At 52.0% G+C, this 27,677-nt stretch overlaps 1 protein-coding gene across 1 annotated transcript in view; it reads right to left on the bottom strand.

Moving 5' to 3' along the window:
- Positions 1-1,007: 1,007 nt before the first annotated feature.
- Positions 1,008-27,677, bottom strand: part of BMP7 (bone morphogenetic protein 7) — a 79,890-nt gene continuing 53,220 nt past the window's right edge. The window contains exons 3-7 of the mRNA XM_007951511.2: positions 17,051-17,199; positions 8,949-9,146; positions 3,502-3,578; positions 2,130-2,240; positions 1,008-1,157 (exon numbers count right to left, since the gene is read on the bottom strand). Of these exons, the coding sequence (XP_007949702.1) occupies positions 1,008-1,157; positions 2,130-2,240; positions 3,502-3,578; positions 8,949-9,146; positions 17,051-17,199 (685 nt within the window). The remainder of the gene's footprint in view (positions 1,158-2,129; positions 2,241-3,501; positions 3,579-8,948; positions 9,147-17,050; positions 17,200-27,677) is intronic.

The following is a 27,677-nucleotide window of genomic DNA, read 5'->3' as shown; positions in this document are numbered from 1 at the left end:
GAGAAGTTTGCAGAGCCCACCAACAGGGGTTTGCAGACAAGGGGACGTAGAGACCTTCATCAGAACCCAAAGGGAGGGGAGGGTCCCGTTGGAGGCTGGACAGTGTACCTCCCATCCCCATCTCTTTAGAGAGCTAGGTTTCTTTAGTACTTCCTTAAAATAGGGCCAGTTCAGGCCAGAGTTCAGCATCAAGTCTCAAGTTCAGTCATCTTTGCTCTCTTCCCGCCTCCGGCAATTCCACGTGGCTTTCCTACCACAGGAGACAGTTGCAAGACCCATCCTAGGGTGTCACCTGGTGTATCGCATGCCTGTTTTGATTTCTGCCAGGACAAACTCAGCTGAACAACACAACATATTTCTGAGGTCAATATATCCCCTCCTCCTAGCTGAAGTTCCCCCCTCTCCCTATCTGGGTAAACACCAGGTCCCTGCAGCCTCAGAATGAAACGGGACTGGATAAGGAGGGGAGGAGGACCTCTCTCTCTCCACTGCCAAAGCTTCTGTTTACGAAATTAGAGGAAACGAAGAAATGGGGATAAACTGTTTAGGAAAATCTCTCTATAACATCCTAACCATTTTCATTCATTCGTTTTATTGTGACATTTATTACAGGAACTTAGCACAGAAGAGGTGCCCACCCCTCACCGCGCCCCGTCCACTCTTGGGGGGTGGCCGGGCTCAGAGGCGTTGGAATCGTCTGTGAAGTGAGTCAGCGCACAGCTCAGGCCCCCATTGGCCGCAGGTTCCTTTCTAAGTCCTTGTTCTAGGTCTTTGCCTGCGCCTGCGGACACTTGTAGGAGCTTGTCCATGAGATGCCAATGCAAAACCAACCAAAGACATCTGCCTTTCGAATTCCTGAATACGCCTAGGCCTTGGAAATTGGGGGAAGCGAGAGGAAGGTCTCTGGAAAAGGAGGTTGGTGCACTGGCTCCCTGCCCAGGTTGGCGGTGGGAGAATGAAGATCCCTCTGGAGGAACATGGCCCCACGTTCGGCTCCTTCGGAGGGGCTAGTGGCAGCCGCAGGCCCGGACAACCATGTTTCTGTACTTCTTCAGAATGACGTTGGAACTATCATCAAAGTAGAGGACAGAGATGGCGTTGAGCTGGGTCGGGGCACAGCAGGGCTTGGGCACTGTTTCTGGGTTGATGAAGTGGACCTGTAACACAGCAAATGTTGGCAGTGGTGTGGGGCAGGCAAGTGGCGAGGCAGGGAGGGTGGGCCCTGGCAGGACCATGCACTGGACAACAGCTGGGGACCTCTCTATAATGTGGTTCCCTCAACGGCCACAACAGTGGCTGCAAACATTCCAACAATCATGAAGATGGCACAGGCAATGCTTTGTGCTGCTGTCCACGGGGTCACCATGACATGGAGCCAATTCGATGACAAGGAGCCAGCTCACACGTGTGAGGCGGGATCATTCCGCGCCGTGGGGCTGTCTTGTGCTTTGTGGGATGTTCGACAGCATCCCCAGCCTGACCCACCAGATGCTAGCAGCACCCCTCAATTGTGACAGGTGGAATAATATAAATCAACGTTTTATTGTACCCAATAGACCCACAATACGATTAGTTCAATATGCAGTATACATATAGTGCCATGTTAGGTGCCACTGAGTTGACCCTGACTCATAGCTACCCCACGTAGCAGAGTTCAATGGAGCAGAACTGACAGGGATCTTGGGGTTTCCCAGGCCATCATCTTTATGGAAGGAGATTGCTGGGTCTTTCTCCCATGAGCCATTGTGAGGGTTTGCAGCACCAACCTTTCAGTAAGGGCTCCTGATGTAGAAGTTATTATTAAAGTTTTATAAAGGGAAGTTATTACTGATAGTCCACTATTTGAGGCTTATTTTTGATACTATGACTTGGTAAGCCAGTGTGGATTTTATGTTAACAGCACAGCTCAATTCTCAGCTGCCACATTTCAACTGCTCAAGAGCCCTACGTGGTTAGTGGGCGTAGGGATTGAACTACTCATTCATCATCGGACCGTGGAGGTCCAAACTGCACAGCCACTCGAGGTGCAGTTTTTAATATTTTCCACGGTGGAGTAAGCCCAGAAAGACCAACGGCCCCCACTTAGTGTTGCTGGCCACCCCCCCACGGGGGTGCATGGCAGCACCTACCAGCGTCTGGACGATGGCGTGATTGGTGGCGTTCATGTAGGAGTTCAGAGGGAAAGCACACTCCCCCTCACAGTAGTATGCGGCATAACCTTCAGGAGCAATGATCCAGTCCTGTACAGAGAGGAAGGGTGTGGAGGGGCTGGAGGGCTCATGTCCCGGAACCAGGATAGCCCCAACGTGGCGCTGGGCTCCTGCCCAGCTGTGCCCTCCCGAGCAGGCCAGCGGGGCATGAACACATGGATGGCAGTCCCTCATGGCACCAGAAGAATGCAAAATAAGCCCAGAACGGACATGCCCGTGGTTTCATCTCCTGGGTGGAAGGCGGTACAGCAAGGTGGCTTTGGTGTTAGAGTGAGCAGGCCTAAGAGCCAACTTCAGGCCCTAGTAGGTGTAACACCTCAGGTGGTTTTATTCAAAGCCTGTGCCTCGGTTCGCCTTCCTGCTAACAGATTAACTAATAGCTCATTGAGGCTCCAGAGAGAAGCGAATGACAATGAGGGTAGTGTAGCTGACACAGGGCGTGGTCTGTCTACACTCTTCAATAAAAGATGCATGTGGCCACACAGCCGCTTCCATTTGCTTAGCACAGAAATACTGTTCTAGCAGTCAGCGGACCCCTCAATGACCTTTCATGGAATCTTCCGGCAAAGGCTCTGGAGCTCAGGATTCGGTTCCAGCACCAAGACCTGAGCACCACCCGGCACCTGTGAGAGCAAGTGTTGTCTTTCGGATAGCATCACGGAAGGGCACCAGGTGACTCTTCCACAGAACTACAGGCTGCCCGAGGGAGGAACAAGTAAGCCAATTGCCCTGTGAACACATGGCAACCCCTTGACCAGGGACATTTGAGCTCCATGAGGGCAGGGACATTGTGCTGCTCACTGCCGACCCTCTACCCCCCAGCCCTAGCCGGACTCCATCCAAATGCTTTCAGAGGGAGCAGGCATGTTCCTGTAATGTGGTTTCAACCCTCATAATAGTTGTTAGGTTCAGAAACGAGCACGTGACCCAAGCCAAACAAATCAGCTCCTTGCCTGGGAATTTGAGTCATGGAAGGTTGAGGTGCGACAGATAGGACAGAAGGGGTAGCCTTCTTTTCTAGGAAGCTGGACTGGAATGAACACAGGCTCAGCCATGTCCAGAGGAGAGAGGCAGCCTGTCTGCAGAGAATGAAGTTCAGAGCTCAATAGTGTGAGGGTTCTGGGTTCTAACTGTGTCTCAGCCACATTTCTTCATGAATCCTTAACCTATGTGCTCCCTGCCCACTGAGACCCCTTGGTACCAAGGTTTTCTCAGACACAGATGAAAAACATGACATTTGCTACCTTGGCAGCACCAAGGAGCACAGAACACCCATCCCACCGCCTCTTACCTGCCAGCCCAGGTCACGGAAGCTGACGTACAGCTCGTGCTTCTTACAGGCCTGTCTCTGGTCACTGCTGCTGTTTTCTGCAATGATGCAAAGCAGCAGAAAAGGGGGGAAAGGAAAAACAAACACACACATGTATGACACTTGCCTCGTCCAAGGCTGTCGTGTTCACGTCATGCAGAAGCTAGAGGGTGGATTTTCAGACAGCGAAAGCTGGTGTGACGATATGGACCCTTATGTTCTCCATTGCCAACCCAGCAAATGGTTTGGATAAAGGAAGTGCCAAGGCCCCTATCCCCCCGCCAGAAGGACATTCTGGATCCTTCTGTGGACAATAATTTCTTTCTGTGAACACTACATTTTTAAAATGCAGATGTCTGGCCTGGGCTCCATAAGGGCTTCCAAGCCCCATGGCCATTATAAGGGAGGACCAGGAAGTAGATGTTGGGACTTACTTCCACCATCACCACCACTGCAAAGAATGAGAGGGCAAAAGGTCAAATCCCACTGATCTCCCAAAATACACACTCTGGAGTTTTCCTTGAGGAGGAAGATGATGTACTGGGGTTTCCCAGAAATGTGAAAGGTCTGTAGGCGTTGGCGTTAGGCACAAAGCACTTATAAACCCTGCAGAAATCGCCCCCTCTGCACCGGAACGCCCCACATGCGTGCACGCACATGCTCACGGCTCCTGACCCTGTGCAGCTGCAGCGTTTCCTGCCTTCTTCTCCTCAGCCCACGTTTCGTCCGCCGAACACTTTCCAATGTTTTATCATCTGGGAACAATAGCCAACTCCTGCCCTTGGCCTGTAGGGCCTCGTGGGGCCTGGACTTCCCACCCATTTGTGAACAAGTGCATCTCCACCTCAGGGCCTTTGCACATGCTGTTCCCTCTACAGGGAATGGTGGAGAGGGCAGAAGGAGGAAGGAAGAAAAAGAGAAAGGCTTGCAGACAAGGAAGGGCAGGAGGTAGCCCAGAACAGCGTGAAGGGGCCACCAGAACATGGTCTCCAGGGGATTTTCCAGAGATGCTCAGGTCAGCGGGTTCAGTCACAGGCCCCTTTCGTTTTCATCAACTTCTGACAATGTCCTCAGTGTTTACTCCTATCTGTAGCTGACTCCTGCAGGGTGCAAAGGGTTCACGTGTTCATTTGCTAAAGGAAAGTCTGTGGTTTGCATCCACTCAGAGGCACCTCAGAAGAAAGGTGCAGGGGTCTACTGTCAAAAAAGCAACCACTGAAACCCGACGGCCAATTCTCTGACAAACGTGGTAGCCGGCAGCTGGTTCCTGTTCAGAACAGCAATTCTTTCAAGATAAACAAACCAATGAGAAAATTTTATTTGCTCAATTGTAACAGAATTGCCTGTGTTTATATGAGGAACCAGGAGCTCTGGTAGCACAGTGCTTAAGGCACTTGACTGCTACCAGAAGGCTGATGGTTCAAACCCACCAGCCACTCCTCGGAAGGATGGTTGGGCAATCTACTTCCGTAGTGATACCGCCTTGGAAACCCAAGGAGGGGTCGCTATGAGTCGGTTCCAACTCGACGGCACATAACAACAACAACAACATATGAGGAACCTGGCACCCAGCAGACACTTAAAGCTCACTTTGTGCAATGGCATTGGGTGATGTTGGGAGCAGTCTCGGCCACCTTCCTGCCATCATGGGGCAGGAAGTGGTCCCTCCGTGCCTGTGTCTGGAGCACTCAGCCCCTTCACTCACCCACTCATTCATCAGACGCATTCCCACCGAGTGCCTGTGTGGTCCTGTGCCTTGGAGAACCACATGGGCCCAGAACAAAGTCGCTGCACTGTGGGACTCCACTCGAGAGAGGCAGAAAATCAACAGATAAACAAGGAATATCAATCTCATCCGGCAGAAATAAGGACAATGGGAGGGAAAGCCGGAGGAGCAAGCTGCCTGCAAGGTGATTTGACATAGGTACCCACAGAAGACACAGTCCTTATCCCCAACCAACCATGGGGATAGCCCCAGATCACCATGAGTCAAGGTCAACTCGATGGGCGCAAACAGCATCATTGAATAGAAGGCCACTGCCCCACACTGCCCCTCCAGTCTCCATGGACCTTGGCTACCCCGGAAATCTTGTTGGAACATTTAGTGATGACCTCTTTAGCAGAAAGGCAAAGCAAATACTTGGTGCCCAGCAACAGGAGAGACCAGCTGAAACTAGACTGCACACGCCCCTGCCCAGCCCCACCCGCTGCCCCTGGCAGTGGGAGGAAGGAGCAGCAGGCGGCCACAGACTACTCCATCCACCTCCACGGCCCCCACTGAGCACTAACAAGTCACAGCTGGTGTTCAGAGTCAGCCCCCCACACACACACACACACACCCCATATGGTGAAGATGGCTAATTAGCAGGGAGTCTGGTCCCAAGGTGGGTGGGGAGGAGGAAGTGATGGGAGGCAAGGGACCCGGTTTCTCAACTCAAAACCACATCATCTGAGGAGCACTGGAGGCCCTGGGGGTGTGCAGCCTGCAGGAAGCAGGCCTGGACACGTGGCTGGGCAACACGGGGCAGGCCGGGGCCTCCACTTGGGCGGCCCAGCAAGGTTCCCGGGTCATCACATGTGGGGTGATCCTAGCACACAGTGATACAGAAACACAGACATGCACACAGTACACAGACACACCACAACACACAGATACACCAACAGTGCGAGAGCTCTCAAAGCGGGTACATACCTGCACACATGGCCACGCAATAACACACATACATACTGGCACACAATAACACACACACTGACACACAGTGACACACACAGTGATGAACAATGAGACACACACACACACAGTAACACAGACATATATACCGCACTCACATACCCCATTCAGAAATTTTGTTTTAGAGAGTCTGGGGTAGGGCTGAGACCTCGGTTAATGAGAACTTAAAAAACAAAGAATCGTAAGAAGGAGCCAGATTTCAGGTGGAACAGGCTGCCATGGGATGTAGTGAGAGCCCTGTACTAGGAGTTACATAAACAGGTTTGGTGAGGATGCTGTGGGGAAAACCAGGGGTGGATTGAGGCTTCACGGCCTGGCTCCTCTCCCCACATTACCAGGGTGCCCCACTAGATCTCCAAACACACGCAGGAAGCTCTGCTGGGGTTGAGTTTGCCAGCCCTTCCTGCCTGGTGCTGTGTGCAGTCTCCTGGTGCCCCATCCCAACCTGCCCGCCACCATTCCACCATTCCCAGAGAGGCCAGAAAACACAAGAGAATCTCCTTTTTTTAAGGTCAGCTGATGGGCAAAATCAATTCACCTGCAACTCCCTTTGCCATGCAAGGTAGTAACTTCAAAGGTTCAGGTGCAGATTCTAACCACCACGGAGGTTCCCAGAGAGCTGGGGTTAACAGTGCGCTGTCCCTGCCCAAGACATGGAAGAGCCAGCCAGGCTGATGGCATGATGGCAAGGGGCAGGCCACCAGGAAAACAGCTGTTGGTGGAGTAGTCTGACCAGAAGGCTCCTTTTCGGTCTGGGGCACATTTGAGATGTATCTGCCACTAGCAGTAAAGTGCGGGGGAATAGAGACACGGGCCAGTGGTACAAGTGGGTCTCCCACAGATGTCCCCAGGGCCAGGGGCTGTTCTAAGCCAGCCCAGGCCCCCAACCCAAGAGCAAAAACTCATCCTACATATCACAGCAAGCCCAGGGAGCTAGATGCCATCAGCATCTGCCTCCCTAGTCAGCCTGGTGAGAGGGCTGCATCCTAGCCACAGCCTCAATCCAATGCCTAGGACAAAGCCAGCAGCCCACGCAAGGGCTCAGTCAAGGCCCAGGGAATAGTCAGAAAACAAGACTGTCAGAGCCATCATAGAGCATCTAGGGCAGGGAGGCAGACGTTGTCTAGCAAGTTGAAAACCTGTGGTTCGAAGACGACTGACTTGCTGGTTGCCCTTGGGCAAGTTCCTTAACCTCTCTGAAACCCAGTTTGTGAAATGAGAGAACACCTGCTGGGGAGCTTCAAGAACTACAGGTAAGCAGGTGCCAAAGGCCCGTGTGCTCTAACCTGAGAACATAAACGTTGCAGCTCCTCGAAATTTCTTGAGGGACACGGTAATGCCAGTATTTCTATCCATGTTTGAATGGCTTGGAATGAAAATGTTACCTTCAGTTTTCATTATACTATTGAAATGTTCCAAACAACACTAAAAGGATCTCAAATAATACAGCAAAATACTTACCCACACATTTTTTTTAACTTATAATAATGAAACAATTCAAATAAACCTAAAAGTATTCCAAATAATATATTATAAAAAACTAACCAACCATATTTTCAAGAAATATTTTTCACTTTAAGAAATAAAACAAATGCTGCGGAGTGACCATGTAAGATACAACTATTGGTCTCTACTTTGGAGGAAAAAAACAAAGAAGGAAACCAAGGACTCAGAGTAGAAACTAGAGCACAGGACAGATAGTCTACATGGACCATGGCCTCATCTCCCCTGAGACCAGAGGAACTAGATGGTGCCCACTACCACTACTGGGTGATCTGATCAGGGCCACAGTACACGGATCCTGACAGAGTGGAGAAAAATGGGCAACAGAACCTCAAATTCTGTCAGAAAAGCACACAAACCCAGACTTACTGGATTGGCTGAGACTAGAGGACTCCCTGGGGCTATCGCCCTGAGATACTCTTTAACTTTAAACCGAAACTTGCCCCTGAGGCCACCTCGCAGTGAAGCAAAGGATTGGTTCACAGAATAAAGCATATCACCCTTTAAGGAGCCCAAAGGTCAACAATCACTTTAAAACAAAAACGAGAAAGTCAAGGTGGCAGGGAAACTAGATGAATGGAAATGGAACAAGCAGAATGGAAATTATGAGGCTGTTCCACACGGTGAAGAATGTAACTGATGTCACTGAACAATTTGTGTGGAAATCGTTGATGGGAAACCTCAGCTGCTGTGTAAACCTTCACTGAAAACACAATAAAATGTTGTTTATAAAAAACAAAACTCATTACTTCCTCCTCCCTCCTTCCCTGTGGAGGTTGGTGTGGCATCTTCCCACATACATTTTCAGACTTTTTCTGCATATGTGGAGCCACGGTTTTGTCCATTAAAGCTTAAGTTTTACTACTTACAGTCCTAAATTGATTGATGGCTCCTACAGAATAAGGCGTCCCTGGGTGGTGCAAAGAGTTGACCCACTCAGTCGCTCACCCAAAGGTTGGACATTTGAGTCCACCCAGAGGTGCCTGGAAGAAAGGCCTGGCAATCTACTTCTGAACATTCATCACCTGAAACCGTCTGGCACACGTTCTTCTCGGACACATTTGCAGACATAATTACAATGCCTTGGTTACGTGACTAAGGGGGTGCCTGTGCGAGAAGGGGCGATGTTGGTCCAAACCATTTGGTGAACATAGGAATTCTGACGGCCCCCCACTCGCCTCCCGTCCTGACGTACCTGCCACGTTGGCCATCCGCAGGGCCTCCTGGTTCTTGGGCGTCTTGGAGCGGTTCTGGCTGCGCTGCTTGGCTCCCGCGGAGCGGACACTGCGCAGATGGACCTCCGTGGCCTTAAAGAAGGCCACCATGAAGGGCTGCTTGTTCTGGGGCCCGTGCCGCCCAATCAGACCTGCCAACTTGGGGTTGATGCTCTGCCCTAGACGGAAACAGACATATGGTGGGAGAGGCTTGGAGGAGGGCCGTTACGGGCTCTGGGTGCGGAGAGGGGACCCAGCCAGTGGTCGCTGGGCACTGAGGGTATGTGGAGCTGGGAGCTCTCTGTGAAAGACACAGAAAATCCCCGCCTGCAAGGAGCGAGGCAGGGAGGTGACAGGTTAGCAGAACAGGTAACTTCCATGCACACTTCATTGGCCACGGCAGGTCACATGCCCCACCTAATCTAAACAGGGCTGGGGAAGTGCCATCATTCTACTGGGCCAAGGCGGGACAGAATAGTTGCCAGCAGCCCTACAAGGACTGTCCCGACACCTTAAGGGGGGTCCTTTGAGTGGACACCTGGACAAGCACGAGGAAGTCCTGTAAATATTTGGGCAAAGATATTCCAGGGCAAGGGGGCTGTGAGTACAAACGCCTAGGGAGGAACGGTCGGGGTACAAGGAGCAGAGGAGCTGGCCGAGGCCGGAGCAGAGACTGCGGGCAGCTGGCAAGGGTCCTGGGGGACAGCAGTGCTTGGTGACTACTCTGTACGAGATGGGAACCCTGGGGGCTTCTGAGCTGAGGGTAAGCAACTGGACTTGCTACTTTGATGCCGCCCTCTTCAGGAAGCAAGGACAGAAGCAGGGAGGGGGGGCATGGGGTCACAGGTGGTGAGACACGGTCAGGTCCCGGATTGTCTTTCTTTAAATCCACCTTTGGGATTGTTCTGTGCCTTTTATTTTGTAACAATTATAAAACTCCCTGGTCACCACCTGAGCACCAGAAAGCATGGAGCTCCTGTGGACAGTGGTGGCGGGGGCAGATTTGACCCCGCAGCTCGGTTCAGTGCACTTCGTCTGAGAACCAAAGGGAGCTGTCAGGTTAGCAGCTGAAACCCCAAGGTGAATCTGAGCAACAGGACTGACGGGCGAGACAAGCCAAAGTATAGCAGGGGGCAAGCCCCAGTGAGCTCCCTGCACGTGCGTAGGTATGAAGACAGCCCAGGCGCCCCCCTGCTGTGGAGTAACTAGGGGGAAACAAGGGGGACTGTGCAGCAGTTTCCCCTGGGAAAAAGGATCTGAAGGATCTAGAAGAAGCTTGGAAAGGAGGAAGTGAGGACACCAAGTGGTCCTGGACAGGAGGGAAGAGGATGGGGGACGTAGGCCTTGAGCCCTGTGCTCTGTTGATGGGTCAAGTGAGGCAGGGCTGAGAACCAACCATGCATGAGGAAAGGATGATGGCTGGTGCTCTCAGGGACTTCAGCACAATAAGGAGATGGGGACAGAGAAGGGCTATTAAACCCATGACAACAGGCTCACCCACCCCAGACACAACCATGTGAGCCGTGAGGCAGAATTTGAACCCAGATCAGGATGACTGAGAGGCAGAGCTCATGATCCCTCCGGAGATGAAGCCCAAGTTAGGATGGGGTCAAGCAACAGTGGGGCGTCTGGGGCCTGAGGCCCATGCCAGTCTATAATTACCTCCACCTGGAGTCCCCCAGACTCCAGGAATCAGCACACGTACCTTCCCAGGCCAGACCAGCACCAGGAGTTCACTCTGGCTTTTTAACAACTCACATTTAAAAGAACGAATATCCACCCCCATCCACAGTGACGCTCCCTCAGCCTCTTGTAACGTTTTCCTGCATTCTTGGGCAGGGTCTCCTCGAGTTCACCCATCTATAATTGGATCGATTCTGTAAAAGGAACCATTAAAGTACAGCCCCTAGGAGTTGTGTTCCACCCCCGGAAGGCTTTTTAGGGCGCAATAAAAACACCAGAAAGTCGATGCTGTTCCGGATCTATTAATGGGAGCTGCAACTGGTCTCGCTGCACCTCCACACGACAGTGCCTGCTGGCTCTCACAGCTGTCCCAACAGGCAGAAGCAGGGACCTCAGCTTCTGCTGAGCTAGGCCCCAGAGAGAAAGAAGACCTTAAGAAGGTCCAAACCCACTTCTGCCACCGTCAAGCAGCCTTTACCTCCTTTTCTGTAAAAGGGGACGGTGCCTCGTGTCACGCATGCCCTCTTTTCTTGGTAACAAACCCAATTGTACCTTCAGCTCACTCCCCTCTGGCCACAGGGGTTGAGCCTGTGGTGCAATAAACCAAACCAGACAGTCAATTCTGACTCACGACAGCCCCATGTGTGCAGAGATCTGCTCCCAGGGCTTTCAAGGACGTGACCGATCAGAAGCAGATCCCTAGGTCTTTCTTCCTAGGTGCTTCCGGATGGGCTTGAGCATGCAGTCTTCCAGTTAGCCACACACTGTTCCACCCAGGGCTTCTGGGGTCCGGTACACGGCAACGACGGAGCCCTGGTGGTGTGCCAGTTAAGCTCCCAGCTGCTAACAGAAAGGCTGGCAGTTCAAACCCACTCAGCAGCTCCATAGAAGACTTAGTGACCTGCCCTGGCACTGTTCTGCTCTGCCACATGGGGTCATTGTGACTTGGAATTACCTTGGTGGCACCTAACAACACCACTAATCCTTCAGGTATGGGCACATGACTGAAGTCAGCCAATGAACACAGGAGAGGCATTCTGGGAGTTCTAGGAAGGCAAACCTCCCACTCTTGGGTCCAGAAGAAATTCTTTCTCTTTCTTTTTCCCTGGACAGGACTGAGGAAGGATGGAAGGAGCCCCAGAAACCATCAGCCACCCAGTGACTGAAGGGGAAACACATTTTCAAGTGAGGCTGACCATGTAGAAGGCAGGGCAGAGATGTGCAGACTGGACACTGGATCAAACCAACTCTGAAGCCTTCTTGTTCCCTTGATTATTTAGTCTGAGCTGATGTTCATACAAACCTGAGGACAGGGGACCTGCTTGTGAAGAATCTTGGCCACAGAGCAGTCACCAGAGGATAGGTGGGAAATATTCCTTCTATCACCAAGTGTGGGAACAATAATGTTCTCAATGCTGAGGGAAGACTGTTGGGCAATTCTTCAAAAGGTCAAACACAGCTACCAACAACTCTAGGTACATGCCCAAGAAAACTGAAAATGTATATTCACCAAAATGTTGTGTGCACAAAGCTCACAGCACAACTATTCAGTCACCAAAAGGGGAGACAAGCGAACTCTGCAAGTAGGGAGGCTCATTCTGGTCGCTGTGCAGAGGGCAGGTTGGGGCCCAGGACAGGGGGCCACAGGCGGGGATCCAGAGTCCCCCTTCCCACCCATGTGCCTCTTCCCAGCTCCCCATGGCCCTAGGAGGGCACCTCTAGGACCCTCACACTGTCCTAAGTTCCTTCAACAAACTTGGCGAAGGGGAAGGGGTAGTCCCCATTCACCCAGCACCAGACTGTACTCTAGAACTGGGCCCCAATACAGCTGGTCACTCAACCTGGGAGCTGTCCTGTGCACTGGTCCCAACCCAGTAGAGGCCAGCAGCTTCCTCTCCCCACCCAAGTTGTGACAAGCAAGCCTATCTCCAGACATTGCCACATGTCTCCTGGGAGGGAAAGCCAGCCCTGATCAAGAACCACAATGTTACGGGCATGCTTGCTAACGAAAGCCAAGACAGTCTGATAAGGGAAGTCCCTGTGGGAGAGGTCAACGGCAAAGCTGTAGAGACGATGTGGCACTTTATTAAGGCAGGGTGGGCACAGCGCGAAACACCTACTGGGTAACCACCTGAAGCCTCATTCATCTTCTGACCAATAAACGGGAAGCACTCTCTGTGCTCGCAGCTGCACCAAAACCAGAGAGGGACCAAAGGGCAGAGCTGCGAAGCCCACATGGAAAGGCCCCTAACATGACATGCCCTAGTGTGAGCACACTGGGTAGAAAAGAAACTGAAAGCATATTCCAGTCGATGGTGAAGTTGGGAAGCACAAACAGTTAAGCACTTGCTACAAACTCAAAGGCTGGTGGTCAAACCCATCCACAGCTGCCTCAGAAAGCCTGGCAAGCAACTTAAAAAGGACACAGGTGGGATCAAATAACCTGGTGTGTCCAAGCCTGGGGATGTGTGCTGCAGGCAGGTGAAGACAGCATCCCTTATTGGCCCACCTACTTCTCTCCTCCAGGTTTGGGAGACTTGCCAGTGGTGGCCATCTTGCCAAGGGTGATGTGATGAGGCTCAGAACAAACTGCCAGCTCACTCAAGATGGGGGGACAGAGGGAATAAGCTGTAACTACTATCAATACTCTATTCTGACCAGGGGTCAGCAAAATATAGCCCCTAGGCCAAATCTGGCCTGCCACCGGCTTTGTAAATAAAGTTTTATTGGAATACAGCCAAGCATATTTGTTTACGTTTTGTCTATAGCTGCCTTCATGCTGAGGGAGTTATGACAGAGACCATGTGACCTATAACCTGAAGCACTTACCACGTGGGATTTTACAGAAAAAGTTTACCAACCTCTGCTGAAACCTAACCGCCATGAGTCAGTCAACTTGACAGCAAGTGGTTGACTAGCCCATACAAGCCCTACACTCACTTCCAGACTCATTAAGAAAGGCTAGAATTGGAAATTGTATTGGAAATGTAATTGTAAGGACTGCCTCATCTTTCTCCCATGAAGAGGATAGTGGGTTGCACCACTGACCCTTCAGTTCACATTAGAGTGCTTATCCACTGTGCCACCAAGGCTCCTTCCTCATGAGGTGACACACTTCTGTACCATTTGCCAATGAAAGTATTCCTAACTGATAGAGGTGGTTCGACCTGTTATCAGTTCTCAATGAAAATGAAAAACACCATAGATGGCGCGTTTGCTCTGGGCCACCGCTCATTGGAATCTTTCTGGTCTTAGTTCTACAAGGAGCAAAGCAGGGATACAGGAGCAAAGTCATTGACCCGGGCCACACTGCTAGGAGGGACAGAGATGGAGCCCACAGCTGGGCCCAGCCGACTGAGAGATTCATACCTTGGCCCATGAGGCCAGGCAAATTCAAACAGCTCTCCAACCATGGGTAGGGATTGCTGCAAGGCCTCCAAAGGGGGAAAGATTCATGAGGTACAAGAGGGGGTGCTGTCCCAGGACTGTGCGGGTGGGTGGGGTGTGGAAGGAGGATTCTGGGAAGGCAAGTGGCAGATAGGAACCAGCCAGGGACCCCAGCCAGCAGCACTGCAGACCCGGGCCAGGCAGTGCCCAGAGCATCAGTGAGGCCTGTCAGGAAAAGAGGGGATGTGGCCAACCAGAAGGGATGTCCTCATGGCTTCTCTGTTTTCCAGGCCTGGGGGTATTGGCTGCTCCTTGGAGGTCCATGACATCCAACTGTTCCTTGTTAATTGTGGAAAATATGTTCATCCCTGCCACTCCTGTGGATTCGTCAAGGCCTGGGTGTCAAGTAAGAACGCAGTTAGCACTAGTGACGTCTGCCCAGCCTGTGGGCCAGCTCCGTCCATGCCAGCAATGCCCACCCAGGCCTCTCCACTGCTCCCCAGTTGGGCTTTGGAACAAAGAGATGTGGTGCAGTTATGGGAGCCAGGCAGGCACCTTGGAGCCAATGGTGACCACAGCCCTGTGGCGAACAGCCCAAGGCCCACACCCCACTGGTGGGCACATGTCCTCCAACCCTTTGGAGGTCCTTTGTTGTCTCCAGAATAGGTTCTGGACTAGGGTTCTTTGTTATGCTAATGAGGCCATAGAGAAAGCAGGTCGGCACTGGGCCCACAGACAGGCCAGCTCACTGGCTTCTGATCTCATTCCCAAAAAGCCCCAAATCCACATGCCTGGGGCTTGTTCATTGTCCTTTCCCTGACCATCTGCATGGACAGTCCCTCCCGGAGCCCAACAACCACACTGACCTAGGACAGGATCGATGCCTCCGTGCAGGCAGGACCGCAGCACCCAGGCCCAGCCCCATCAGAGAGGAGGGGACAGGGCACACAGACTGGGCACAGCATTGAATTTTGTCCTGAATCTCAACACCATCTTGCTGCCACCAGGCCACTCTGGGTGATCCGAAGGTGGGCTGCAGAGCATGGAGCCTGAGCTTCCTCTGTGCACTGTGGGTGCACCATGGGTGCTAATGACGGTAACACCTCCCAGGTGATTGCAGGGATTACAAAACGATGGCATAAAGCACCTGCCACTTGGTGAGTAATTAAGCTCTTCAGCCACATGAGCTCATCTAATCCCTCACAACAGGACTGGAGGGGGAGACCGTTATTAGCCCCATTCTCCAGATGAGGGACCTTAGGTGACGCGCGCTGGGTCCCATAACTAACCAGCAGGGTTGGGACTCGAACCTGGGGAGGCCACGCCCTAACCATTAGGTGGCACTATGTCAGTCAATCAATGCCAAGCCTCACCACAGCCTGGACAACACAGGAGTTGGAGGTACAGGAGGGAAAGACCCTGACCTCATTTTGGGGTGAAAGATGCTGAGTGCTGGGAGGAACTGCCCTGGGGATCGAGTGTGACTTAAGATGAAAAACCAAAGCTGGGCCACCCCCAGCCGGCAGGGCAGGTGGGATGGAAAAGCCTAATTGTGGCACTGGGTGGCGCTGGGCAGTCTAACCAGTACCACAGCCAGGGAAACGTCACTGTCAAGAGGGGAACAGAGCCCGCCTTCCACACTTCAGTCCTTGCTCACCTCACCCCCAACATGCTGCATCACCCTCTGTGCCCTGTTCTCCATCAGGCATCAGCAAAGTTACAGCTCACAAGCCCGGGCATGGGCATCACTGGCGTGAAGGGAGGAGAAAAGGCAGGAAGCGACTGGCCGGGAACACCAGGAGACAGGAGGGGGGCCTAACCTCTGGGCTCCCTCCCACATGGCTCACTGCCTGAGTGATGCTGGTTTTCCAAAACTCAGGCACGGGGGAGGGGGAGCCCACGGTTAGGGATGATGTAGGGAGCGGCCCTCCTTCCCAGCTCAGACCTTCCACAGGCCTCTGAAATAAAGATGAAGAAAACACAGCAGCCACCATGAGGACGCTGCAGAGAAGCAACCTGACGGCGCGTAACGGTAACTGCTGCCCCTGTGATGGAACTCGGCAGCTGGGGAAAGGCAGCGGGAGGGAAGTCATTCATTGTTACACACTCTGGTTGAGCCATGGTATGTATTACTTGTTGTTAGGTGCCGTCGAGTCGTCTCCGACTCATAGCGACCCCATGCACAGCAGAACTAAACACCATCTGATCCTGAGCCAGCTCCATGATCCTTGCTATACTTGAGCCCGTCGTCGCAGCCACCGTGTCAATCTATCTCGTCAAGGGCCTTCCCCTCTTTCATCGACCCTCCACCTTACCAAGCACGACATCCTTCTCCAGGGAGTGGTCCCTTCCGACAACATGACCAGAGTAGGTGAGACGAAGTCTGGCCATTCTTGCCTATTATTCAGTCAAAATAAATGAATATATTGTTTCCCCCCTTAAAACTGGTTGATAGAAGCAGGTATACACCCAGGAACCATTTCCACTTAATTAGAAATACAATGTGGGGGAAAGCAAAATCAATGTGGCCAGGCTCACTTTCAGCTCCCGAGTCTGTGGGCACTCTTACATCTGTATTTTGCAAAGCAGGTGAATGACATAGTTTTCCTAGAATGTGTGATGGGGTGGAAGGAGCTTACAACAACTCCAAGTCTCTTTCTCCATCCAATTGGAGAACCAGTGCAGTGACTCCCTGAGCAGGGGCAATTTACCCCCCGGGGACATGTGGTTGTCACAACTGAGACATGTAACAGGTATTTACTAGGTAGGTGCTACAGTTCTCAGGACAGAAGGTGTACAGGTGTCACCTGGGGCTCTAGGTGCGGTGCAGGATGTGATGCAGCTAGTCTGCCACCCTGCTGGGGCCTGACTCAGTCCTGCTGGGGCCAACCATGGCTCTTCTCAAACAAAGGGGAGACAGAGGGGCAGAGCGGCCAAGGCTGGGAGGAACCAGCCTGAGGGGTGGTGAGATGCTCCCGAAGTTTGGCTGCGGGGACGGAGGCCAGGGACTTACCATCCAGAGTCTCAACCGAGAGCTGCAGGCCCAGATTGTGCCGGGGGTTGACCACCCAGTGGTTGCTGGTGGCCGTGATGTCAAACACCAGCCAGCCCTCCTCCGAGGCCCAGAGGGTCCGGCTGTCGAGCAGGAACAGGTCAGACTCCCTGTGAGAGAACACACACAGGTCAGTCACCATGACGGGGGGACCTCATGTGGTAGGGGAGGCACGAGGAGGTTCACCGGGTTCCCGCACATGGGATCCTCTGACACAAACCCAGGCATCCCTTGTGGAGACAGAGGGAAGGAAAGACATGCAGGGAGACAAGCCTGCCCTCCAAATTCGCTCGGGGGATCTGAGCAGCACCAAAAGGAGGAAGGCAGGAATCATCAGGCCTCCTTGTTGCTGGAATCAGCTCAGGGAGCAGAAGCCCGTACATGAGGCAATTTACAGACTTTGTTTTAAGTCCTACACACATTATCTCATTTAATTCTCCCAAGAATTAAATAGGGATACAATCATCTCCAGGTAACACACAGGAAAACCATGGGCAACCCAAGGTCATTTCACCAGAAGTGGCCAACCTGCGGTTAGAACCAAAGCAAGTGAACACCAGTGTGGACATTCTTCATAGCCACACTGGTGTCTTCATGAGCTCCCCCAGCATTAGGAGAGGGCTGATGGTACTGAAGAGGTTAACCCCTTAATTCTTACCCCACCATCAGTAGTAAAATGGGTAAAACTACAAAGGGCCATTAGATGGAAGGACAGATGGGTGGGAGGGTGGACGACTTTTGCATTTCTACATACAATTCTAGTCTGCAAAGTCTCCTTGTACTTTTCATTTAAAGTTTAAATGCTTTAAAGCCTTCAATAGTCAGATACTGGGTTATATTGGTGAACAAGACCACTCATCAAGTTGATTCCAACTCATAAAGACCTCCATTGGGGGTCCAAGGCCGTAAATATTTACAGAGCAGATTGCCTCATGTTTCTCCCACAGAGCAGCTGGTGGGTTTAAACTGCCAACCTTCTGGTTAGCAACAAAATGCCTTACCTATTGCGCCACCAGAGCTGACAAGTGCTGGTTCATGGAAACCGTATGGCAGCTGTCTGAGATGGACATTATTACCTCTGCCACAGCGTGGACTCAGAACTGAGGCTCAGAGGCCATGTTGCTTGCCTGGGGTTATAGCACATGGCCACGGACCAGCCAGGCAGCCTGCGATGCTTGCCAGCTCAAACCCGTGACCACACTGACAGAGTCCTCTGGACTTCACCTCTGTCTGTGTTTCAGAGCCTTCAATGGCTCAATCCCACTAAACCAGCTAGAGCCGAGCAGCAGACCCTCCTTCAGATGAGGTGCCCACCTCCTGTGCGCCCCAGTGCCCAGTGCTCTGACCAAACCAACGCACTGTCCTTCCCCATCTTCCCTGCAGACCTCGAATGTGGGGCTTGCTGGCTTATACCACTCCTGGTGCCACAGTGTGAGAATTGTCAGGCATGTAACATGTGCTCAGCTTGGAGAAGGCAGGGAATACATCCGCAAATGGAGGTAGATGGACTCAGATTTATTTGAACTCAGACATGTATTAGACAAAGGAGCTCTGGTGGTATAGTGGATAAGGCATTTGACTGCTAACCAGAAGGTTGGTGGTTCAAACCCACCAGCTGCTCTGTGGAAGGAAGACTGGGCGATCTACTTCAGCAAAGATTTACCACCTCGGAAACCCAATGGGGGTCGCTATGAGTCGGAAACAACACCCTTTCCTAAGCATTATACATTTGCCGGGGGATGATCGGGTGCTTCAGAGTGGCCAGGGAGGCAGAGCCAGGCTAGGAAGCAGGAATGCCGGCAGGTGGGAAGGCACAAGGAGTTCTCCTCAGACACAAGCATCAGGAGTAAGGAACTGGAGCCCTGTTTCAGTCTTTGAAACCACGCTTCCAGAGAATCTAAGCAGCCTAGTCAACTCACATACCTTGTGCCTGGCTGCCTGGCCATTGGCTGGGAGTACATTTCACTTTGATGGGCAGGACCACTGTCTCACTTATCTAGGGCTGTTATAACCAAAACTATCAGTGGATGGCTTTAACAAACCGATTTATTTTCCCTCAGTTTGTTGTTGTTATGTGCCATCGAGTCAGACCCGACTCATAGTGACCCCTCCTTGGGTTTCGGAGGCAGTATCACTACGGAAGTAGATTGCCCCATCTTCCTTCCAGAAAGCAGCTCTAAGGGAAGGCTTTCTCTCAGTCAGCTCTGAAGGAAGTTCCTGTCTCCTCACTGTGTCTTGGTACCTGTTTTACTGTTTCTGCTCACCAGCTAGCTTCCTTGTTCAATCTCTTTCATGTTTCAAAAGATTGGCTCAAGGTACACTCAGTATCTCATTAACATAACAAAGACAGCCCATTCCATTACAGATGGGCTGGCAGGCACCAAGCAAGTCCAGAGGCCACCATATTAGCTCTCAAGGCCTGAAGATCATCTCTTCTCTGAGGACCATCTGGCCAATGGCCCTGCTCTCCAGACTCTGGGTGGAGGCCCCTTGGCCGGGCTTCAGCGCCACCTTCCAGGCCCTCTGGGAGAGCATCTGTCCTCTTGGCTTTAGGTTAGTGGTTCGAGCCCACCCAGAGCTGCCTTAGAAAAAATGCCTTGTGGTCTGCTTCTCAAAACCCAGGGCCTGAGAACCCTCCCGAGCTCTCGGTTCTACACACCCACAGGCTCACGGGGGTGCAGTGGACTCAGAGATAACCGCATCAGAATCCTGAGGCTGGTCTTAGGTCTATCCTCGTGGTGCCCTGCTAGTTTCACACTGGCTTGGGGCCATGGGGTGGGAGGTTTGCACATAGATCATAAACTTACAACAAGAATCCCTAGCTGTCCCCACCTCCGATGTGACTGACACCTTTCCTGGCTACTAAGCCACCCTGGTTGTCAATGAACTAGCAAGGTGTCCTCTGTGGTGAACAGATACGAGCAGAAACGCCAATCAGGATAAAGTGATGTGCCCTGCTGCAGAGGCTCCCAGGGTCCCTGCAAGAAACCTAGCACAGCACAGGAGTCACAAACTCGGGAGGTGACTTCGCTGGAAATCTGTTACTTCTAGGAAAACGTGACTAGCTCTCTGCACAGGCCCTCATGGACAGTGAAACAGTGAATGGTAACCTGAACAGAAACAGGCCTGTGAGCAGCAGACACCTTGCCACATGACACTAAGCATCCTTCATTACAGGCCACAGCACTGAGGTCAGCTGCAACGGTTGACTCACTGTGAATCAACATGAAGGCATCCACTCCCCTTCACTGAGTCCCAGGCTACAGTTTGTTCCAAGCAGGCTTGGGAACATCAAAGCTTTGTTTGGAAGCCTCATGAGGTGCTAAGAGGCTTTGCAGGGCAGGCATTAAGTGTGGGCCACTTGAGAAGGACCACGGTGAAAGCTGGCATGTCTAGGTACCACCCTGGGATTCTTAAAAGAACCCAAAACCAAACCACATCGTGGCCACCTAGTTGATTCTGAATCAAAGCAACCCTATAGGGCAGAATATAACTGCCTCATATAGGACTCCCAAGGCTATCATCTTTATGAAAGCAGACTGCCACATTTTCCTCCACGGAGTGGCTAGTGGGTTTGAACCACAGCTGAGCACCTCACCACAGAGCCACCAGGGTTCCTTCTCATCATTCACAACAGCCAAAAGATGGAAGCCCAGTGCCCAAACAGATGAATGGCTACACTGAGTGTGGGATATTCATACCAGGGAAGGTCGGACACATGCTACTACAATATGGATGAATGAAATCAGTCTGACACGCACGAGCAAATAACGCATGATCCCCCTTCTACAAACTACCTAGAATCAGCAAATGCATAGAGACAGGAGTCACGTAGTTGGTGACCAGGGACTGAGCAGGGGGCATCGGGGGAATGGGAATTACTGTGAAGGGGTGCTGAGTTTCTGAAGCCCTAGCTGAGGGCCAAAACTGGGTTCCCTTTCCTGTGCAGCCCCCAGCAGTCTCAGTGGACAAGGCTTAAAACTCTCTGGTCTTCAGAGCTTGAAACTGAAAGGGCTAGAGTAGATTTCCCAAGTCCTGGTGAGCCCTGAAGGAGCTTTGGTGGCATAGTGGGTAGGGCATCTCTGGCTGCTAGCCAGAAGGCTAGCAGCTGAAACCTCCAGCCACTCCGTGGGAGGCAGGCGAGGTAATCTGCTTCTGTAAAGATTTACAGCCTGAGAGACCGAGTAGGGGGTCTTTATGAGTCGGCATCAACTCAATGGCAGTGGGTGTGGGTTGGTAAGCCCCAGGAACCCCTGAGTGCTAGGAGCCCGCTGGCACGAGGGAGGTGGGAAGGACCTTCCCCACAGCCACGCAGAGTAGGTGGAGGAGGTTTGACCCAGGGTCCAGGAGTGGGTGTGACAATGTGTGGGGCAACCAGGTGTAGGGTTGGGTGGCGCACTTGGAATTGCCTCTCCCCAGGGCTCTACCACAGCCCAGAGCACCCCAGGGGCAGAGAAATCCTCAGGCTTCTAAATCGAGCTGTGTTCCCCACAGCAGTGTTTGTGTAAACCCCTCATTTGGCCCCATCCTGCATCCCACGCGGGATTTTACTTCCCCGGCGATGGATCGTGGGCAAAGGCCCTTCAACATCACCGTCTCGAAATAGTGTCCAAGTCACCAGAGGGTTAGGAAAAAGGCCTTCCCATCTTCCCACGGCTGAGTTAAAATATCCATTTTCCATTGTGGTAGAACTTTCCAGGGGAAGGTGGGCTGAGAGATGCTGGAAGCCAACTGGTGGTGGAGTTGACCCTTGCCTCAGCTGAGGTGAGTGGTGTCTGGGTCACCTGTTCCACCATGAGCCAGTGGAGAGGAGTGGGGTCATCTTGGGTCACACTTTTCAGAACAGAGAAATGGCCCCTGACCATGTCCATGGCCTACTTCCTAGGACCTGTGATCACGGTACCAGACATGGTGAAAAGGGACTTTGCAGAGATGATTAAATTCAGATCTTCAGATGGGAGATGAGCCTGAGTCTCCAAGGTGGGCCTAATGCCATCACTAAAGCCCTTCTAATAGGAGGCAGGCAGATCAGAGTCAGAGGAGAGGATGTGATGACGGGAGCAGAGGTTGGACTTAGGTGGAAAAATCAAGGAAGGAAAGTTTCTCCCCTAGAACCTCAGAAGGAACCAACCCTGCTGGTACCTGGACTTTAGCCCTTACAAGCTATTTGGAATGTCTGGCCTCCAACTGAAAATGTGTGTCCTATGGTTCTACAAGTGTATTTGTATGTTCTGTAAGAATTCCCAGGAGTATGACAGAGCTGACAAGGGACAAGGTTGTAGTCACTTCTCGGTCACAGCCAGCTACCCAGAGGGAGGGAGGAATTGAACCTGTGGGCTCAGGACCATAGTCACAGGGAACATCAAGATCAATTGGCATAACATACTACACAAAACATTGTTCTACCTCCTACTTTGGTGAGTAGTGACTGGGATCTTAAAAGCTTGCAAGCTGCCATCTAGATGCAATGATGGGTCTCTCCTCGTCCAGAGCAAAGAAGAATGAAGAAAACCAAAGATTCATGGAAACAATTAGTCCTCACAACTGGTACACCATGCAATCCCACAGCCTATTCAACTGTGAGACCAGAAGAACTAGATGATGCCCAGCTACTACTGCCAACCACTCAGAGGGGGTGTCTATGGAGGAGATCCTGGATAGAGAGGGAGAACAATGTGGAACAAAACTCAAAATCATTTAGAAACAAAAGGGGAGTGCAGTTTTGCTGGTCTGATAGAGCCTGGTGGAACCACTGAGACTATGGCCCCTAGCTGCCCTTCAGGTCTAGAATTGAACCCTCATCTGTGGCTTCCAGCCAAACAAAAGACAGGCATATGAGTTGAACATTTACCTGAGGTACACTCCTTGAAGAGAACAATCATGGGAGAAAGAAGGGCTGGTTATGCACAGGGAGACAGCTCAGGGGGCAGGGATGGGCACAGGAAAGAGGTAACTATCGTGAGGAAGTGGGAGGGGAGCTGTTGCATTGGGGGTAAATTGTGGTCAATGTCATGAGACAAAGTGTTTGTGAACTGCTGTATGGAAAGTGAATGTTCTCTGTAAATTTTCACCCAAATCACAAAAAAAAAAAGAAAGAAAATGTGTGTCCTTATAAGCAACCTAGTTTGCAGTAAGTTGTTACAGCAGTCATAGGAAACGCATACAGTTCACTCCTGAAATCCACACTGCAACACTGACTGTGTCCTGGTGCTATGCTGAGACCACAGATACGACCACAGCCAGAGAGGTGAATCCACCCCGGCAGAAAGCATGGTCAGGGCCCAAGAGCCAGGAGACAGTGAGGAGAGTCACAAAATGATTCAGGGTCATGAAGGACAGGAAAGAGTTCTCTGGGTCCAAGAACGGAATGCCAGTGAATTGTAACTCGTAGAAACTTATGGAGCCGTGTATGTCCTGCTGTGTATATTTTCACCAATAAGAAACATAGATCTATATATCATAGATCTATATATCATTTTTTTTTTATGGCCAACCACCCAAACTTCTCTCGTGGTATTTCCTAAGCGTGATATTTACATGGGCAAGTTATTTGAGAAAAATGTGGTACATAAATTAAATTTATAAAAACAAAGAGTTCTCCGAGTGACACCAAGTGAAAGGACTGGACCTCGAGCTGAGAGGGCCCAGAGAAGTCACCGCCCAGGCACTGCTCAGGAGGCTGGTCACAGGGTGAGCAGCAAAGCACACACCATGCAGCTGAGAGGCTGGCCAGAAGCCGGTGCAGTGCACTGAGGTAGATGAGGTCTGGAACCTGCAGGAAGCCCAGCAGGGCCTCAAGCAAGGGGTGTAGGGGAGGGGAGATGACTTAACACTCACCCCTATTCTGACCCTCACTCCTCCCACCCTACAGCTCTCTGGAGAACTGCAGGGTTGGGCAGTTCCAAGCCCAGCATGTTGTGAACTGTTGCTGGCTGGGAGACGCTCCCGAGTGCACGAGCAACCTTTCCTGAGGTAATGGAGGAGAAGGAGCACAGGTGTGCAGCTGGTGAGGGTGAGTCAGGCAGGGAAGGCCATCACAGGGAGCCCAGGGAGGCTCCTGAAGCCTGGCCTGGGGCACAGTCCCCGGGCTCCCCACTGGAATTCCAGGGTGCCCTGCCGACTCTACCCAACAGTTGCAGCCTCCAGATTTGGGAAGCATGACGTTAGGGAGGTGGGGGCTGTTTTTAAACACTGCACATATTCAGGAAGGCTAGAATTAAGGCCTTTGGAAGAAAGGTGGAAAAATACACAAAGCAGCACAATAACTTCCTACCACAGACAGGGCTCCTGTAGCCAGCCCACAGCTTCCCCACCCAGGACGTCTGCTGCTGTCAGCGGGGCCAGCTGACCACCTCGGAAGCCCTCCCAGGCAGTCACAGGAGCGTCTACACGTGCTACTGGGCCCAGAATGGCCATGATCAAGGGCAGCCATGAGGCCTGGGCCTCTGTTTCCCCATCTGTAGGATGAGGGCTTGGCATTTAAGAGGGACACAAAGCTCCATTGGGAGCTCTGGTGGCACAGTGCCTAAGGCATTTGACTGCTAACCAGAAGGCTAGCGGTTCACACCCACCAGCCACTCCTCAGAGGAAGATTGGGCAATCTACTTCCACAGAGATACTGCCTTGGAAACCCAAGGAGTTGCTATAAATCGCAATACACTCGACAGTAGTGAGTTTAGTTTGGTTTTTGTATTAACAGCAAATCCAAGAGAAAAAAGAGAGTCAACAAAAAAGCCTCTCTAGGTGAACATGGAAGGAGATCTGGTGGCGTAGTGCCTAAGGCATTTGACTGCTAACCAGGAAGTTTATGGTTCAAATCCACCAACCACTCCACAGAAGTAAGACTGGGAATCTACTGCCGCAAAGATTTACTGTCTGGGAAATCCCAGGGGGGTCACTACAAGTTGGAATCAACTCAATGGCAGTGGGTTTGGTTTTCTTTTTTTCCATCTTCCAGTTGAATACAAGGGGAAGCACCTGAACGCACCCAGCTGACAATCAGAAAGTGAGAGCTTTGCGTCCGCCCGGGGAGCCGGGGTGATTGACCTGCAAACAGCCAGCCACTGAAAACCCTATGAAGCACAGTTCTCTGACACACATGGGGTCGCCACAGGTCAGACAGGACAGTCATGGATACTGGTGTAAGACAGTGACTTACAAGGCTTCATGGCTCCAACAGTGGGGGGTGGGGAGCAGAGACATCCCCTGAAGGAGCAGGGATCCTACTTCCACCATTCTCACCCCACCCACCCCCATCTACCCGCATGGTTATTTACAGCCTCAAATCTGAACAGACACAGCCCTGCCTCAAACCCTCTATTAAGATGGAGGGTAAAGGTGAAAATCCCCTTTTCCATTCCATACAAAAGTAGCCCAATGCACGTACCACCGTGCTGTGTGTCACCTTGCAGGGTTATGGTGGTTCGCATGTCCCTGTGATGGCAGAAGCGACACCCCTGGTCCCCCTAATGCTGGCATGGGGCCACCATGAGTCAAGGGCTGACTCCCCAGCAACTAACAACAACAAATATCATTTACGGTCCCAACCTGGGAAGTTTGGGGTCAGGAAGGAGGCATAATAACAATTCCAGATTAGTCAGTACTGTCCCAAGCACACTGGGGACAGGGGTCACACTTAGTCACCCTACCTATAAGGGCTGCTTTGTCTGGCCCGCCTGTCCCCTCACTGTGCATGCCTCTCACCTGGGAGCTCCAGTGCTCAGCACCCCAGCCAGTCTCACACATGCTGTTCCTGCTACCTGGAACACTATTCCTCATCCTCCCACTGCCTCCATACCTGCTCCTCCTGTGGCTCTCAGCTCAACATCAGGTTCCCTGGGGGAGGCTCTGCAAATGCCCAGTGACGCACATCCTTGCCACGCACCCTCATCAATGTCACCGCCCTCCTTTCCCACAGGAGGCGGCTGGAGGTCAGTTTCAGCTCCAGCATAGCACATGTCATTGTTGGCTGGCCTCAAGTCACCCCTCGCCTCATGGCGACCTCCCACACAACAAGGCAAAGCGATGCCTGGCACTGCACCATGCCCACGATTAGTTACAGCTCAGACCACGTGAGCTGCAGGGTTTTTATCGGGCAGTATTCAGAAGTTGATGGCCAGGCCACTCTTCCCAGTCCTACTTAATCTGAAAGGCCCACTGACACCTGCTCAGTATCCTAGCAACATGCAAGCTTTCCAGACAGACAGGAGGTGGAATAGCACAAGGGAGACCTCAGGTTCTGTAGAATGGGTGTGTTCCAATTGCCTGTGTATTCTTACCAGCCTTTGCTTTCTGTAGTCGGTATTGTAAGATAGGACCAAGTGCCTGCAGAAATGGATTTGCTCCCCAGTTCCCTGGGGCACAGCCCACTGTGCTATCCCATACCCTACCAGGAGGGGCTCCCAGTCACAGAGCCCTCGAATGCTGGTCACACACACAGGTGGAAGAAGAACTATTTACCTTGGCCCCACACCTCATCCCCTAATTCCCATAGGCCCAGGCCGTGTCACTGGGGGATAGCCAAATTAGCCCAAACTACCCCCAACTACAAATCACTAGTCTGTGAGGGCCTCCTGCTCACCTCCCTCTTTGTTCTACAGCCCCTCACCCCCTGGTGTAAGGAAGCAGACAGGCTGGGAGCCACTGCTGGGAAGAAACCAACCCTCAAATTCACTATTGGACCAAATTCTTATTCCCTGTACTTATGATTCTAAGGGTTGGGGCCAGAGTTTCTGGAAGCCGGAGGCCCTGTCACTCCATCAGACCTCTGCTCCACCCATAGTAACCCAAGAACGAGAGGAGAGCCTCACTACTGATTTCAGGGCTGGCAGACATATTTGGGGTGAGCCACAAAGGCCGCGGGGAGCCCACCAGAACAACCTGACCTTGGGGGCACTGTCAGGAGCCTCTGAAGTGATCCCAGGACAATGTTGAGCTGGTGGACGTGCTACCCTGAAACGGGGGACGGGGAACGCGCCTTGAGATGTTCCCGGTTCCCTCGTTTCCTGCAGCTCCAGACCACAATAGAAGGAGGCCAGTCCAGCCTCTTTCCCACAGTCAAGGAGTCAACAAACCAACACAAACACAGCATAAGTGCTGGGCCATCTTTCCTACTTTAAAAAAAAAAGAACCACAGGCTGTTCTCAAGATTCCAAATCCAGAGACTGAAAAGTTGAGTGATGCAGGCAGACAAAAAAGGAAAAGAACGTAACAGTGGCAGTTGCAGACTGGTGATGTGGCCACGAAGCTCAGGACTTCCAAGAGCAAGGACCAGACGGGAATACCCAGACAGATGAGATTAAATTCCAGCTGTGGCTTCCTAAAGCCAAAGATGTGGGTGCAAGGTACAGGGAAGGCGAAGGGTTAAGGTTTACATTTAGTTGGTACATCCAAGGTCCCAGTGGTTAAAGCAGTTGGCTGCTAACCAAAAGGTCAGTGGTCCAAACCCACCAGCCACTCAGCAGGAGAAAGGTATGGCAGTCTGCTTCACAGTAAACCCTATTGGGCACTTCTCTGTCCTATAGGGTCGCCATGAGTTGGAATAGACTTGGTGGCAGTGGGTTTGCTATGAGGTCCCAGAACTGGGCCA

Source organism: Orycteropus afer, unplaced genomic scaffold, assembly GCF_000298275.1.
Source record: "Orycteropus afer afer isolate SDZICR_OR568_19922 unplaced genomic scaffold, OryAfe1.0 scaffold00295, whole genome shotgun sequence".
Taxonomy (NCBI): Eukaryota; Metazoa; Chordata; class Mammalia; order Tubulidentata; family Orycteropodidae; genus Orycteropus; species Orycteropus afer.
The sequence above is the reverse complement of the archived record's forward strand: the minus strand, read 5'-3'. Positions and strand labels throughout refer to the sequence as shown.